The sequence below is a fragment of the Dermacentor albipictus genome, chromosome 5 (genome assembly GCF_038994185.2).
Source record: "Dermacentor albipictus isolate Rhodes 1998 colony chromosome 5, USDA_Dalb.pri_finalv2, whole genome shotgun sequence".
NCBI lineage: Eukaryota > Metazoa > Arthropoda > Arachnida > Ixodida > Ixodidae > Dermacentor > Dermacentor albipictus.
In genome coordinates, this window is record NC_091825.1 from 88,207,639 (window position 1) to 88,225,152 (window position 17,514).

At 48.6% G+C, this 17,514-nt stretch overlaps 2 protein-coding genes across 2 annotated transcripts in view; one reads left to right on the forward strand and one right to left on the reverse strand.

Moving 5' to 3' along the window:
* Positions 1-4,410: 4,410 nt before the first annotated feature.
* On the reverse strand, positions 4,411-5,783 carry LOC135915978 (uncharacterized). The gene has a single exon (XM_065449158.2). The coding sequence runs from the start codon at positions 5,731-5,733 to the stop codon at positions 4,411-4,413; it is 1,323 nt and encodes a 440-aa protein (XP_065305230.1). The 5' UTR covers positions 5,734-5,783.
* A 3,323-nt stretch (positions 5,784-9,106) lies between these two features.
* Positions 9,107-17,514, forward strand: part of LOC135906849 (sodium-coupled monocarboxylate transporter 2-like) — a 56,006-nt gene continuing 47,598 nt past the window's right edge. Inside the window, exons 1-3 of the mRNA XM_065438456.2 lie at positions 9,107-9,391; positions 9,937-10,928; positions 15,263-15,331. Coding sequence (XP_065294528.2) covers positions 10,590-10,928; positions 15,263-15,331 — 408 coding nt within the window. The 5' untranslated portion in view covers positions 9,107-9,391; positions 9,937-10,589. The remainder of the gene's footprint in view (positions 9,392-9,936; positions 10,929-15,262; positions 15,332-17,514) is intronic.

The following is a 17,514-nucleotide window of genomic DNA, read 5'->3' on the forward strand; positions in this document are numbered from 1 at the left end:
TACGGTCCCATCAACTGCCTCCCAAATTATCAGAAACAAGACGCGTGTAGTGTAGGGAGGAAATTAAAAACTACATATTGAACAATTTGAAAGCAGTGTTCAGTTCGTTCCCGTGGGACGACAGCACCACTGGCGCGAGTGTTAAAGGGCAACAGCAACAAAATTTAGGACCGCGTAAAAAGCGTACAGTTTCAGAAAGCCAGGATATGAGCAGCCTCCTCGAAAAATTTTGTTAGAAGTATAAGTGGATGCCGCACAAAAACTTGGCAATCGTTGATACCAATACGGGGAATAATGCTGCCATTACCGCTCACCGGAAATGACGCAGAACAGGGAAGGCTGGGAACCAGTGCGTTTCTTCGGCATGACCTCCGAGATTTGCGTCACATACGCTAAGAGCAAGTGCAAGTGCTGTTTGCTTAAGTGTTATTTGCAGACTGTTAGTAAGCAAAATGGGTCGATTACCAACACTGCAGCTTTCCCAAAATTGCTTCAGCAGTGTACTACTCATTAATAACCCATTTTGCCACAGTGAAATTTCGTTGCTGTTAGCCTTCTTCACACTTTCTTTTACTTCACCCAATCTGGACACGCCCTCTTAAAACGCCCGTTCAGAAAATCATCTCGTTTATCTCATACTCGCCCCTTGGCGGCGATAAAGTGCCGGACGACGGTGATGAGCAGCTCATTCTTCCCCCATGCCATTCCACTTTGGAGAGAGAGAGAGAGACAGACAGACAGACAACGAACTTTATTTAGTCCTGAGGAGCTACTTTCAGGACCTCCTAACGGGAGGCCATTGTAGCCGCTGGCCGCGCCCACGTAAAGGACAGAACGCCGTGACGCTCCGCTCTTTCCTGGGCCCTCTGGATAGCCTGGGCTTGCTTTCGGAGTACCGTGCTTCTGATGGCCTCCTCCCACTCGGCTTCGCTGGAGAGGAAGTCGTTAGGCAACGCGGGACATCGCCAGAGCATGTGAGCCATTGAGCAAAAGGTTTCAGTGCAGTCAGGACAACTAGGGTCCACATCCGAGTAGATCCTACTGAGGAATCCCCGCGACGGGAAAGATCCCGTCTGCAGCATTCTAAGTGTAGCTGACTGACCTCTACTGAGCTTCGGGTGAGGCAGAGGATAAATTCTCCGACCAAGTTGGTAATGTTTAGTGATTTCATTAAATGTGAGGAGTGGATCGTTCTGCTGAGGCCCTTCCTGCCCCTCCGGAGCCTCCAGACCGTCGCGGCGCGTTAGTTCTCGCGCACGGTCGTGGGCAAGCTCGTTGAGGTTTGGGAATCCCTCGAGAACGTTCGTCCCCATGTGTGCAGGGAACCACGTGATATAATGAAAACCGGAGCAAGCCCTTTTCTCTAAAATGGAGGCCGCTTCTCGTGCGAGGTTACCCGACTCGAAAGCTCTGATTGCGTCTCTCGAGTCGGTGTAAATGTAGGTACGCTCTGGATCACACAAGGCCAGCGCAACCGCAATTTGCTCCGCTATACTCGCGGTGGCCGCTCTGACCGAGGCCGAGGACCGAAGAACCCCCCGCCCGTCTACAACCGACAGCGCGAACACTCTCCTGTTCCCGTACTGCGCCGCATCGACAAAGACCGCGGAATCTCTGTCTTCCCTAACTTTCTTCAATATGGCTCGTGCACGGGCTTTACGTCTACCCTCGTTATGCTGCGGATGTACGTTCCGCGGGAAGGGCCTCACCAGGTATGTCGCCCGCGTTTCTCGTGTCAATATTATACGCCGGTCCTCCATTATCCTAGGAGCCATGCCAACCTCGTCGAGAATTCGCCTGCCAGCTTGGGTCGACGATAGCCTAACCACCTGGGCAGTGACCTGTGCCTCTATGATCTCGCCTATGCTATTGTGCATACCGAGTTGATCTAGCCTGTCGGAGCTCGTGGCAATAGGCAAGCCTAGCACTTTCTTGATGCTCTTGCGCATGAGTGTATTTAATTTGGTCTTTTCCGTTTTTGTCCACACTAGAGCTGACGCCACATAGTTAATATGGCTCATGAGGAACGCGTTGTACATCCGAAGGAGGTTGTCTTCACCTAACCCCTTCTTTCGGTTGGACACCCTAGAAATTAGCCGCAACATGTTCTCTGTTTTAGCTGTAACGTGGGTAATTGTTCTGGCATTACAGCCCCTCGCGTCTATGAGCAGGCCTAGGGTCTTAACTGAGTCGACTCTGGGAATTTTCTGCCCATTATTTGCGTATAATGCCACGGGTAGCTGGTTGAGGGGTGTTAGACCCCGAACCCCTTGCCTTGCGGGTCTGTAAAGCAACAGCTCCGATTTACTCGTAGACAGCTTGAGACCCGTGTCCGCGAGGTAAGCCTCCGTCTCGTCCAAGGCCGCTTGTAGAGCTTGCTCCATTTCAGCGAGGGAGCCCCCTGGGCACCAGATCGTGATGTCATCTGCGTAAAGTGCGTGACCTATGCCCTGGAGGCCGCCCAGCCTATCTGATAGACCCTTCATGACGATATTGAAGAGCAGTGGCGAGATGACTGATCCCTGAGGGGTACCCCGTGCTCCCAATTCGTACACGCCCGACCGAATCTGCCCCACCTGAATAGTAGCAGTTCTATTCATGAGAAAGGACCTGACAAAGGCCTGGAATTTGACTCCCAGGCCTATCCCGGCCGTGGCTTGCAGAATGTATCTATGAAACACTGTGTCGAACGCCTTAGTGAGATCCAGGGCGAGAATCCCTCTCACGTCCCGGGTGCCGCTATCAAAGATTTGCTTCCTTAGCATTAGCATAACCTCCTGCGTCGATAGGCCGGGCCGAAAACCAACCATATTATGTGGGAAGAGGTTTTGGCGCTCTATGTACCCGGAAACCCGGTTCAAGATCGCGTGCTCCGCTACCTTGCCTATGCACGAGGTTAGTGATATTGGCCTCATGTTGTCCAAATGAAGAGGTTTTCCTGGTTTAGGGATGAGTGTCACTATAGCCGACCTCCATCTGTCAGGCACCTCTCCTGTCTCCCATACCCTGTTGACCTCCTTAGTAAGTAGTTCCACTGCTTTATCGTCCAGGTTTCGTAATAGCCTGTTAGAAACTTTATCCGGACCCGGAGCCGATCTGCTGTTTAAATTGTAGATCACCGCCCTGACCTCTGATTCTGTGAAAGGCGCGTCCAGTTCCTCTACCGTCGCGCACTCGATCTGCGGATAATCCTCTTCCTGCGTCGGCCCTATAGGAAGGTATCTATCCGCGATCGCATTCAAAAGTGACTCTTCACTGCCGCCCTCCTGTTTGTGCCGGTGTATGACTTTACTAAGTGTTTGCCTTTGATTATCCTTTGTCTGCGCGTCACCCAGGAGGTGCTTGAGGAGGTTCCACTTCCCTCCTGAGCGCATGGACCCGTCTACTGCCGTGCAGACCTCGTCCCATTGTAGCCTATTGAGCTCCGCACAATATCTCTCAATCTCTCTATTAAGCTCCGCAACCTTTTTCCTCAGCCTACGATTTAACCTTTGTGTTTTCCACCTCATCAGAATTGACGATTTCGCCTCCAACAGATGCGCTAGGTGCGGATCCACTCTTGGGACCTCCGCTTCTGTTTGTACTACCTTAGTAGCCCTCTCGACGTCCTCTGTTAGCGATTCGATAGCCTCGTCAAACGAGGAAAATGTGCTCGTTCGCTCCTTCCTAAGTTTCCTGAATTCGTCCCAATCCGTGACCCGAAATACCCTGGCCGGTCGGGCTTCCACCGTCAATGTTACCGCTACTATGAAGTGGTCACTGCCCAGGTTCTCCTGCTTATTGGCCCACGTCACGTTACCTACGTTCCTTACACAGGCCAAATCAGGCGTTGTGTCTCGCGCGACTGACGTGCCCAGTCTAGTGGGGAACCCTGGGTCCGTTATTACCGAAAACGCAAGATCATCCAGGATCCTTGCCAGGTTCTCTCCTTTTACAGTCCGTCTGACGTAGCCCCATGCATTATGAGGGGCGTTAAAGTCCCCAGCAACTATCAGAGGAGAGTGTTTGGCTATCGAAGTCGCTTTCCTAAGCAGGGAGTTAAACGTCTGTCTCTGGTCCGACGGCGGGCTATAGACATTAAGCACAAAGACGCTCTGCTTGAGACGCCCGTGCGGTATAACCTCCACGAAAAGGGCCTCCATCTTACCCCGTCCAGAGTGGATTGGATGTTCAATAAAGGCTAGATTTTTTTTAATCATCGTAGCTAGTCCTCTGCCACCCTCGTTCCTGACCGACACAGTGTTGAAGCCAGAAAGGGTAGGGTCGTCACATAGTGTTTCCTGTAATAACAAAATCTGCGGTTTTTCCACCTCATTCGCCAATAGTTGCCGTAGCGGAGCCTTGCGCCTTTGAAAACTAGCGCAGTTCCACTGCCATATTACCAGCTCTTTGTGATCGGCCGCCATGATGCTACAACAACATAACTTGCTCCACAGCCGGAGCAACCTCGGAGTGATTCACTGCCTTGCTTTGCGTTCGGACCTTGGCTTTGGCCTTAATCGCCGCCTTTTTTTCTAGTACGGTCACTCTTTGGACCAAAAGCTTTACGCTTTCCTGATTTTCTCTACTTATCCTAAGTAGTTCCTCCAACATCTTTCTTTGCTGGACCTCTCCCTCAGACGTTTCCGAGTCGCTCTCGTCGTTAGGAAGGGGGGCCTTACGTTTTGCTTTAGTGAGCCCTACGCGGGGTATATGTTCGAGTACCTGTGGCGTCTGGTCGCACGCCTCTATTTCAAAGGACTCTGGGTTTGCCTTGGCGGCTTTGAGTCGGCGTACCTCCTCTCTAAGCTCCTTAACTTCCTTAAGTAATGCGTCCACGTGCGACCTACTACCATGCTCTGGCGAAGCCGACCGCGTTACCTCCGTGGGTCTCTGTAGCTCCTTCTTCTTCTTCCCTTTGACACGATCCGCCCAGGTAGGCTCCTCCTGGATCCGCACGCTGGACATCGAGCGCCCTCTTGATCTGGAGCGCTGCCTGATTGCACCGCGCTTCCGCGCAGCTGGCGTGCGAGAGCGGCTTCTTTCGGTGCTGCGCTCCTGCACAGCTGGCGTGCGCGAGCGGCTCCTGCCGCCCGCCGTGATGACGTCGGTTCCCAGCTTCAGCTGCTCGGCGCGTCGACGCCGCCGCCGTCTTCTTCTGACGATATATGGTACTTGAAATTTGTCCCTACACTCTTTGGCCGCTGTGGGGTGCGGGCCACCGCACAACGTGCATTGCGGATCACACTGGTGATCTTCCGCCGGCGATCGTTTGCCGCAGGTGCGACACCACTTGCTTCCAGGGTTGGGACACACGTCAGCCCGGTGTCCCAGTCCTCCGCAACCGTAGCAGACTTCCGTGTGGCGTCGGTAGAGTGTGCAGCGAAACATGCTCGCGCCGCATGCCACGTAGTTGGGCACCCTCATTCCCTCGAAAAGTACCACCACCGCTGTAGTGTTCTTGATCCGCCTGGCCTCCAAAGCACTCGGATTCCGATTATTTACAATTCTCGCTCTGAGTTGAGCCTCGCTGACTTCCACGTCGACTCCTCTTATGACTCCTCTACACGTATTCTCGGGTGGAGCCAGGTACGCCGCCACCCTAAACGTGCCTTCACCGAGCCTGATTTGCTGCACTCGAGCGTACGCGTCCGCGTTTTTCTCGTGAGGAGTACACACGACAAAAATGTTCTGAACTCCGTTAGGGCACATCGTGTCCTCTTCGATTGCGGCCGGAGCCAAGGATGCTGCCATGGCCAAGGCTTGCTCAAAGCGTATTTTACTGACCTTGTTGACATTCAGGCCGTCGCGTGGTCTGACAATAATGCGAAAAGTGTCCCTCGGCAGCCGAGGCAGCCTTAAGGGTTTAGCGTTCGGTCTTCGTCTTCATCGCTGCAGACGCTTGACCTTCTTAGCAGGGTTGGGCCTCTAGCCCAGGGCTCCACTGAGCCGCGCTGCTTCGCTTGCGTGCTGCACCATTGCCCTTTGGGCGGCGAGCTCGCAGCTGGTGAGCCGGCTCTCCCACTGCTCCGCACTCGGGGTTTTGTGTTAGTGGAATGTGTAGTTACGTTTACACTCCCAGGTTTTATGGTAAAGCGTAGGGGTCGCCCCGCACCACGGGCATGTGTTCCTAAATTGTGTAGGATAAATCTTGCTTAGTATATGTAAGTTAGAGAAGGTTCCCGTTCGCAGCCTCCGCCAACTAGCTGCTTCTTGCTGTGTTAAGGCCATAGTGTGGCGGGGAGTATCTAATTCTCTTGCCTCTGTGGTAGTTCAGTAACTCTGAATAGCCGATCTCCATGGTGAAGTGCTGTCCCAGGGCATGGGGCCGCTCGACTCAGTACGTGATCTCGCGAGCCAAGCTGTTTGCCCTTTCATTTCCTTCTATCCTCGTGTGTGCCGGAATCCAGATGAGTTTGTGGGTTGCGGTGTGTCTGAGGTGTTCTGCCTTGTGGAGGGTAGCTAAGGCAGCCCTGCAGATTCTACCCTTTGTGTAGTTCCTTCATGTCTCTTTTGAATCCGTTAAAATGACCATTCATTTGTCTTTCCAATAGCCCTCAGCCGCCGCCAGCGCAACAGCGACCTCCTCCGCTTCCACTATCCTGGAGCTACGTGTAGTTGCACAAGTGGTTAGCTTGCCTGCGTTGTCAGCCACTACCGAAGCTGCCTTAATGTTATTTGTATGTCTATTCCATGGATACAGTGTTGCATCCGTGAAAACCATGTTTTCCAGTTTGGCTACATGCCGTTCCACATAATCTGCCCGTGCCTGCCTTCTGGCCACGTGGAGATTTGGATCCATGTTTTTCGGAATGGGATTGACCTGCAGGGTCTTACGGATCTCGTCGGATATATTGGTGGATCGATCGAGATGCCTCCTTGGGTCGCAACCTAACCTTGTCAGGAGCGCTCTTCCCGTAGCCGTGTCTCTGGGTCGGTGAAACTGTGCTCCAAGCTGTGCTTCTGCCAGTTCGGCAAAGGTGTTGCTAATCCCTAGCTTTAGCAGCTTGTCGTTCGGTGTGTTTCTTGGTAGATGGAGTGCCGTCTTGTAGACCTTACGCAGGATTGTGTCTGCTTGTTCCGTTTCGCTCTTGATCATGGGGTGGTATGGCAGCGAGTAGATTACCCTGCTGACTATGAGGCTTCTGACGAGTTTTAGCGTGTCGTCTTCTTTCATCCCATGCCTTCGGTGGGAGACTGGTTATCATTCTGCCTACCTGTTCAGCCGACTTGCTGAGCAGGCTGAGTGTGTGGCTGCATTTCCTGCTTGCTTGTAGCCACATTCCCAGGACTCTTATCATGTTCTTCTCCGGGATATTTTGCACGTCCAATTTCACCTCGAGTAGTGCATCAGTGGGGTGCCTTCCTACCCTCACTAGCTCAGACTTCTCTGTAAAGCAGGCTAGTCCTCTTTCCTTCACGTATCTTTCTGTGCAGCTTGCTACTTGTTGTAGCTTCTCCTGTTTCTCTCCCAGGGATCCATGGTTCACCCAGACCATGATGTCGTCTGCGTACATCGGGTGCTGGATGCCCCGAATTCTGCTGAGTCTTTCTGCTAGGCTGATGATCGCCACATTAAAGAGTATGGGCGAGATGACAGAGCCTTGGGGTGTGCCTTTGCTTGGGGTGGTGAAGACATCACTCCTCAACTCCCCTAGTCCTACTGTGGCCGTTCTGTTGGTCAGGAAGTCTTTGACATAGTCATGGATTCTCCCGCAGTTGGTGTTAGCCCCTCCATTATAGCGGCGTGGCTGACGTTGTCAGAAGCACCTTTTATATCAAGTGCCATGACTACATTTTCCCCATTCTTGGGCATTGTCTCCAGGACCTCTTCTTTAAGTCGCAGAAGCACGTCCTGCGTCGAGAGGTTCGCCCTGAAGCCGAACATGGTGTCTGGGTAGAGCCTCTTGTTTTCTGGGTGTTGCTGGATGCGTTTCGTGACGATCCTCTCGTATAGTTTTCCCAGGCAAGAAGTGCACTTTGGAACGCACTCCCAGGTAATATTGCCTCGTGTAGCGACCACAAAACATGTCGCGAAAAACTAAACGATGTTGATAATACCAACATAAACAGCTAAATACTACACTTGCCTTACTAATATTTATTTCTCGCCTCGTTGGTACTGTGTATATGTTCCCTTTTCTTCTTTGTTGTAATTCTATCTTTTCTGTGCCTATTACAATCAATATACACCTTCTTATGTTACTTTCTTATGAAGCTGCACAACTTTGATGCACGCCCCCCCCCCCCCCTATGTAATGCCTTCGGGCCCTTAAGGTTGCATAAATGAAATGAAATCAAATGTCCTGTTGGCCTGACTGGCACCAGATGTGTCACTCAGTCATTCTCTCTATCAGCTATTCGTCAAGTGGCACTGTTGCAGACTTTTCTAACATCGTGTGGATCGTGCTGATTGCTGAAGGCGCGACACGACAAACTGGCCAAGTCCATCACTACATACACTACAACCTATTGCAAGTGCACACAAGAGATGATGACATAGGAACAATCAGGCAGCAAAGCGCTGACTTCCAACAGAGGCTTTTATGACCTTGCTACCTTTATCGTTTTCATTAGACAGGTTTCCCAACGGCAATTCCGCATCGTGCCCCATCCAGTGTTTGCTTGCGTCACGTTGCAATAAAATCTTTACTGAGTGTGTCACATACCCTTGCCTTTTCTTCTGTCTTCGTTCCTTTCGAAAGTGTGCTTCTTTTTCGACAGTGGCGCATTATCAAGACGGGGGGCCCACTCCTACGGCGTCGCAGCGTTTGCGTACTACAGTGTATATTCGTAGGCGCGTTGCAAATATGCTAAGCAATGGACAGTTTCTTTTCGCTTTTAGGGCCCTTTTCCTAAACCTGGATTAGAGTGCTTTGCACTCGAATCCTTATTACGCGTAGGAGGTACCACGGTAGAGAGCAAGCTTCCTTTCGCGCGTATACTATCATTCGAGTCACACATTCCTTGCACTCGCGTCTTCTCTTCGTGCGCAATGCACAGCTGACATAGAGGAGAGGAGGGGACCGTAGCTATCAGCTGTTTATGTGCCCTCATTGTAGGCGTACAAAGATATGCACCTGCTTGGCTTGTTCATTGCCTTCGCCCAGGAGACACATGAGCGATAGCGAGTGGCCTCAAGGGAACAGCGTCATCGGTGCCTTCCAACAACGTTAGGCCTTTCGCTACCTCTCTGACCTCCTTTTGAGAATCACTGCTAGTCGGGCGCCAAAAGAAAGCGACCAACGCGGCCCCGCATACGGCTTCGGAGTCAGTATTGGCGGCGAACTTGGTTCATTTGGGACGTCCCACACGCGACGTCCCACTTGCCAGCTAACCTTGCCAAGAAGCAGCCATCCAGTGCCACTACCCGGAAACGAAGCAATCACCAGTAACCATTCTCAAGCCCAAGGTATCCTTATGCATCCATTTTCTCGGCTCGCGTATCAAGCATCATGAAATCAGTACTGATATACTGGTAGCTCTGTAAAGGAAACGCTTGTCAAATGTCACGTGTGTTAGAAACACAATTTTGCAGGTATATTGAAGTATAGCGATGGGCCGAGGCGAAAAAAGACACACAATAGCACTAGCACTAGTCCTGTTGTCTCATTGTCTGTGTGTTTTTTTCCCTTTCAACGGGCTACTTTAATATACCTTCAAGATGAACTAATTCGCTAAAATGAAGTTGTTGCTCCTCAAGTATTGTCTTTCTGGCAGAAAGCATTGTGTGCAGATGCTCTCCCTTCTGCGACATTGCTTGCACTGACGAAGTAAGTGCTCGCAAATGATGTCATTCAAGTGGTATATGCCATTTGCTTATTTTATTCACTAATTAGTACTACGTTGATAGACGTTAAAACAGGGAAACCTCTTTTTAAATCTCTTTTTTCTTTCAAAAAATCACTGGCTCTAAATTAGCATGTCTCTCCTTCTCTCTGTATAATTATCTCACAGGAGGAACAGAACTAAATCATCAAACGTGCTTCTAGGAACGCGCAACAGAGGGAGCTGCATAGAGAGCGACAACTGGATTGAATATATACGAAGATTGTTACAAAATCAAGAGGACTAAAGTGAACGAAGACGTTCAATCGAATCGGTTGTAACAACCAAGACATAAGTGAAATCTTTGAGGATATTACTGAGTGAAGACAAGGAAAGAACCTGATGCTAACGTCTACAGGAGGAATTAGCGATCATCGGAGCTAATCTGAAACACGATGCCGTATGCCTAACTAGTAGAACTTGTGGCAAAGTCGAATAATCGCATTTAAGGAACACAGAAGACAACCAAGAAGCTTTAACATAGTAGTCATAAACAGCAAGGAGCAGCGGTGGGAAGAGATGACAGGGCATGGCCAAACGCAATTGTGATGACAGCATGAAAAAGGTGAAAGCACTGCTGCGACATATGAATACATGCGACAATACATACATGCAGAAAAAGAATTGAGCTAAAATAAAGTGTCAGGTCACTGCGATAACAGAGTAGAAACGAGTCGCGCAGAATCAAAGCGAAAACCAGAAAGTAGTGATTTTGACTGAACACTACTGCTCGCTCACGAATCGGCGGTGCACTACGCAAATCCCGGAACACGCCAAGAAAGATGGCCGTTCCTAACTTTGCTGCGCTGGACTACGTCGTGCTCGTGGGGTTCCTGGCGCTCTCGGCCGGTATCGGCGTCTTCGTTGCATGGCAAGACCGCCGGAAAAGGTCCAGCAAGCACTTCCTGACAGGAAACAGGCAGCTCAGCTGGCTGCCAGTGTCCCTGTCCATGATGGCTAGCTACCTGTCCTCTATCGGCATCCTTGGACAGCCGTCGGAAGTGTTTCTCCGTGGCTCGACTTTATGGGTCAGCGCCATATCTTCTACCATGTCCATCCTTGTCGCTGCTTTCGTATTCCTGCCCATGTACTACAATATGGACATCACAAGCATCAACGAGGTTTGTACGACCCTCTTGATTGGCTTCTTCTTTTTTTGTCCTTGATGGTCCTCAGTTTTCAAAACAAAGGATGATATCCCACCAATACGTGCCGTTTTTAGAACTCTTATACACGGTTGTGAGAAACAGCGTACCAGCGGACGGAGCACAGAAAGAAGAAACGGAAACATGTACGTTTGCGATGTTTCTGCTGTCTAAGCTCCATCTGCTGGTGCGCTGTATCTTACAATAAATTACTGACTAGCACGGTTACGCATGTTGCACCCTTATACACCGCCAACTTCGGCTCTTAGTATGGGTCCCTGAATCACAACCACGTATACTGTTCACAATGAACGGACTTACAGCCTACCTAAAGAAGCTGAAAAACACGCAGAATCGGCCGCCTCCAGTAAATGACTGCGCTAAACAGCTTCATTCCGCGATGTGCCCCATGCATCCACATGACCAATCAAATCTTGTCGCATAGACGAACGGCGATTTGCCTAAGCGCTGCTCGTGATTTGTCTTCGCTTGAACGCCACTATGCACTGCTCTGTAACTGTTGTCACTTTGTGCCCCTGCGAGCGGGCTAAATTGTTCTAAATGGCGGTCCGGTTTATAAATTACGTGCTGCAATTTGTAGTTCGGCCCGTCTGATGCTTGAGTCAGGAAGAGCTCCTCCAAAGACGCACATCCCCACAGCTGAATTCCCACACAGGAGGGATTACGAAGGCCCAGGATTTGTAGTGGGTGATGGGGTTGAACAGGGGCGTGCAATGTGTGCGGTGGCGTCGCCAGATATATTGATATTGGGGTGGTGGGGCGCAGACGGTTGCCAGGTATACAGAAATTTAGTGGGATGCACGTGCCCTATCTGCCCCCCACCCACTTACCTATCATGGCTTCGCCCCTGAGTGTGTGTGCACCGCTCAGCTATTCAAGCAAGATAATCGGTCCGCATGGCTGCAGGCTCTTTTTGCGCCACCGGTAGGCGACGAATGCACCAGGCTTATGCATTGTGGTATACAATGAAAACAAGGGCTTTTGTGACGCACTGTGTCTGCATTCGACTGGATCTAATTTTAAAAAATGAAATTATGGGGTGTTATGTGACAAAACCAAAATCTTATTATAAGGCACGCTGTAGTGGGGGACGCTGGCAGTCTGGACCACTTGGGGTTCTTTAACGTGAACCAAAATGTAAGTACACGGGTGTTTTCGCATTTCGCCCCCATCGAAATGCGGCTGCCGTGGGCGGGATTAAATCCCGCGACCTCGTGCTTAGCAACCAAAGACCATAGCCGCTAAGTAACCAACCACGGCGGGTGTGGATCCAATTTCATGGATGGCTCGATGGTACCCCTTTTTTAATGTGTCCTACTGACGTGTGAGTCTTGGATCTTGGATCGGGAAAGACCGGACAGTAGAAGACGATGAGGAGCACGGTTTACTGCTACCGCTTGTGTACATCTAAGTTCTAAATAATAAAGGAGAAATGTCATATCTCATTACATTTTTATTATGGCCCCCTTAAAGCATTTCGTTAAGCGCGGTAAGGTTATAAGGCAAATTTCTTTTAGAAGCAGAAGACGACGAGGAGCTGCGTTGCTCACTCGGTTGCCCCTTCAGTCATTCAAGCTTTAAGTTTAAGCAAGATTGAAGGGATTTTATATTTTCAGGTGCTATATTTAAATTGACTCATTAAATACATCTCCTGAACTGGTATTGTAAGCCTATAATGCAATATTTCTACAGACGAAAGAAAAGCGGTTGTGTAGCATTCGCTTCAGAGCCATTTGTTGGTTTGGACCAGTGCAGATTCGCGAACCTTTTTCATACTTTATTTTCTTTTCTGAGAATTCGGGCGTAGTGATGTTTCACGAACATGCTGATAACTTATAGCTCATAGGTTCTTAGCGTAGTAAAAGTGGTTGACATCTTGTTTTTCTCTTTTTGGCAACACACATCCGCGCCACTATGTACAAACGTAAGGAAATTTTCGAGTTTAAAGCACACCAAAGGGTCAGCCTTACATGTAGTGCAGAGTTAACCTGCTGGTGTCATTATCATGCTCGCCAGAACATCTCGAGTGCATAGACTTTACCTGCAACAGAACAGGTGCATGTGATATTTGCGCGTGTTGTAATGGCCTCTCCTTCTCCGCGGTAATCGCGAACAATATGTCCCATTATTAGCCCTTCACGGAAGCTGTCGTTGACTTTGAGTATGACATGCTTGCACCCTTCACTGTGTCGCGAAACCAAACCTCACTGATAGGCCTTAGAAATGAGCAATTAGGCCTCTATTTATAATGAAGTCTACGCCCATAGTAAGTACGGCGACAATGTTTGGAAAACACGCAGGAATGCTGCATATTCACGCGTATTACCTGTAGATACAGTTGGAGGTGTGTAAGCAAAATGCGAGATGTGTATTATATGCCACTTTTTTCCCCCTCGTGGTACACAAGTTTACTGCAATGGCATTTTTGCTAAAGGCTCAGTGCGGCTTCGCGACAAAAGGACTCCTGTTGTCGTGAAGGCTAAGCGTGTTCAATACAGAGCAGCTGTAAGAGTGGCAATGACCGAGTCTTCGAAACGAAGTTCTCTATATAGTCTTGGTTTGGCTTTCATTTTATAGCCTACTTTATAGACTCGTTGCAGTGCCGCAAGTGTGGGTTGTCAATATGAGCGAATCAGCCGTAATACCGTAGCATACGTAATGTTATAATGCGTGAAAATGGTTGTGCAGACACCATGAGTGGTTGGTGTGCATTATCCAACAAATGGTTGTACACGTATGTACATGCAATGTAGCATTTGATGACATTTATGCGCGCAGTTGCGAAGTTTATATAAGGGCTGATTGTTGGCTAGTTAAATTGGGTTTGTTGGCGCAAAAACGATTAAGGCTATGCTGTGCCAGAGACAAAGTGATAAAACTTCGTTAGTAAGCATACAAGGCAGTAATTGAAGCTTACTTGAAAAATCTTTCCGTCTGAAAAACTGATCTCGTCAGTCAGAAGTACCAGCGCATTTTCTCTTAACATTAACATCGGGTGAACTGGAGTATGTGACTTATATAATACACGGAAGTATTTTTGTATGTGCGTTTCGGGATTTGGACACGCAATTAATATGTGTATTACTGTTAACCGTTCATGACATCTATCACATGTTTGTTCTCCTTCCACTGTCCATGAGTAATTATGAGCAAAACGAGAAAAGGGGGAAAGCGGGAGCCAACGTTTCGATACGTTTCTAAATGTAGTGAACGCGGTTTCAGATCACTGATCCGGGAACTCATAAAAGTGCAACGCCATACAAACGCATTTCCCTCGAATTTATCGCTAAATCGGCACAGAATTTTTGAGCGAAGCATTCTTTCACTCAGTACGGGCACCTTGAGGTATATGTAGGTGCATCCCCTCACTTCGTTTCGGACCTCGTCAATAAACATAAATGTGTGGTCGCCAATGCAACCGAACGTCCGACTTCTGCACCACAGCAGGCTCAATGCTCTAACCATAAAGCCACGATCCCACCCGTATTTCTCTCGCGCAACACCCGACTAGATCTTTGATACATTTTTCATATGTGCGCCAAGGGTTAGTTTTTATTTTTCTAGCATTCTTCCCTCGTGGCAGCTCATGCTTTGCGACGCTGGGTTAGAATGCACTAGCTTCGGGATCGGCCCCCGTTTCCCGGTCCTTTCCTCGCAGCAGCTAAATTTTCGCAGAAGCTGTGCGACATCCAAATGCCCAAGTCAAACAGACTTCAACGTTTCACCACCGCTGCGCAATCGTCATCTTCGTTTTAACACGCGCGACATGAAGTGGGCACAGATATGCACGATCGCATGAGGTACGTTCGTGCAAATAGCCGATAATGGCGCCACAATGCGCATTTCTCTCGCGTTTGCTCGCCCAGTGCCGATGCATAGAACCCAACCACCGGCATGTCGCAAGTATGGCGTCCAACATCTGGAAGAGTAGAAATCGTGCAGTCACCGACACGCGATCGTCATCGCGCCGTCCTTTCTGTCGTCAAACACACACTATCATCAGACACTTAGCGGCTGCCCTGACACAAATACGTTTGTCCACCTGGTAACGCTTTATGGAACCCTAAACAATGCTGGGTACCAGGCTACCTGCGAAATGTTTTGCGTAGCTTTCATTTCTGCAGTGCGTGGGATCTGCAGAATTTCTATTATGTCCTCTGTATTAAGTCGATTTTACGATCGATATCACAAAAAAGTGGGGTAAAAAGCAGTGCTTGATAGGCTATGCATTCGAAATGGAATCTAACAGGTAAAATACATGTTTTTCTTTTTATCTTTTTTTCCGCCAGTACTTGGAGAAGAGGTTCATGTCAACGGCCATCAGAAATATTGCGTCCATCGTTTTTATAATGTCAACGGTAAGTGAATGTCAATTTTCAGCTGCTTTCAAGTTTTCAGTCATAAGTGCTGCCGATAGTATTCATTTCATTATTCGATGTGGACGAGACCCGTGAAAATAAAAGGCCCTCATTTCACTTTCGGAGCTTGGACGAAACCTGCCGACGTTACTGTCGTTCGCAAAATTATAAAACGTCTTTTTTTTTTCGTTTCTGTTCACTTTTAAGCCTTGATAATTGCAACTTCAGTTGCTGCGCTTTGCCATAACTATTCTCCAGCGCTATGTTATTTGCATACTCAAGAATTTTGGACATTGCCCCTGCGGCCATTTATAGAGCTTCGCCGCAATGCACTAACATAACTCAAGGGGCAGCATTCATAAATATAATATTTCAAAAGGCCACCCGAATCTCAACAACTTTTAGTTTGTAATGTCCAGAGTGTACGCCCTTCTAATAACATGCGTATTTACGGCACCACTTATTATAGTCTTTTCGTCTTCGTTAGAGTGCTCGCATACTTACCAAGACACTGCTATAACACATCAAGAGCACAGCTCGCTCACCTCATCTCCCTTTAGTATATAATGATACATTATTTAATTGATTAGTTAACTTCAAGATACCGCACGCTAATTAGGCTTACAACCGAGGAGTAATGTACACCTTATAAACTGATAATATTCCAAAGTGTAGTTATCACCAGAACAACAAAACGCCTCAACATTACAACAGAAAATCATATCCGCGGATGAACAATGAGAAATAATAATAAACACTTCAGGAAATCAAATGTTGTTCAATTAACTGAATAAAATTCGCCGACTCCCAAACAAACTCTGGAAGTCGATTACAAACCTCTGTTGCGGCAGAGAAAAAGCTGTTTTGAGAATATGCACGGAAGTGAGTCAAGACGATAGCATAAGGTTAAGATCTCATTCACGCTGGCGACTTGAGGAAGTCGCGTGAACGATTGCGACTGGCTATCACAAAAAAAGACTGAAGGCGATCGATGTTCACATCGGCATGTGCGACCGGCCAGTCGCCCCATCACAATGTCTTTGTCAAATATCGTTCACTTGTGTTCCCAATCCTATCGCTGCTTAATATAAACGTCAGCGTATACAGATGTCCTGTTCCTGCGCAGCTGATTAGTTCAGCAGTTTTGAGATTGCACTCGCACGGCTGAAAAATCAAGCAGACGAGTAACTGGCCCAAAACGACCGCTCGTCTAGAAAAGCTACTATTTGAGGACCATTCGAGACCGGTCGCGATGCGACCACCCCCGTCGCAGTATCGCTGGACCGCCGTCATATGCCAGTGTGTATGAGCCATTAGGAGGCACTGCTGATGGATACTTAGCCCTCTTGACAAGATACCCCTATCGAACTGCGGAGCAGTAACTCTTACTGTGAAAGAAGGCTTGTAAGCAAGCAGAGACACATCTGTCAAAAGGCTGCTGGCAAAGCCATCATAAATCATGTGTATATAAAGCGATTCGAAGTAAGATTGACGTATCGGAACTGCGGCTCAGAGTGAACTCGGACAATGGAGGGTTCCGGCTTTATTTTGATGCGAATGCGTCAAATGGCCCATTGAGCCAAAAGCCACTTTGGCGATCCACTTTTGCAACCCCATATTGAATTTCCTGGCCTACAGATTTGCTCTGTCAGCTGCTGTTCCACCCTATTTTTTACGCCTGTTCACGACTCCTAAGCTGTGATCCAATACTCGCCGTAGTGAGCTAAGTAGGCAGCTAAGCGGACTGCGCACGTCGTCTCATTCCAACTCTGACGAAGCCGGAAAAAAAAAAGACTTAGAACTGAGGTGAAACAGCGCGAAAAAGACGAGGACACAAGGAAACAAATACCACACACAAGCGCTGACTGCCAACTGGAAGTTTATTTGAAAATCACCGGACATTTATAGCTTTCATCACTTTTTTGCGCTGTTTTTCGCGCTGTTTCACCTCATTTCTAAGTATGAACCAACTAGCCCTCATCAAGATCTTACTAAAAAAAAGACAGATTCGCCAAGACAGCGTCGAAGCAAAAAACGATGCAGACTACTTTGCTGCCCAAGCAAGACCGTGGCTGAGCAGAATGCTTGGAAACTCGACGGGAAGGTTGTCTATGCACAAGAAAAGCAGTCACGATTTCATAGGCACTTAATGTAAACTGCGTTGTGGTTTTCATACTTTTACA

Excerpts from the sequence above, each read along its gene's own strand:
- LOC135915978 (XM_065449158.2), bottom strand. The coding sequence starts at position 5,733 with ATGGCAGCATCCTTGGCTCCGGCCGCAATCGAAGAGGACACGATGTGC.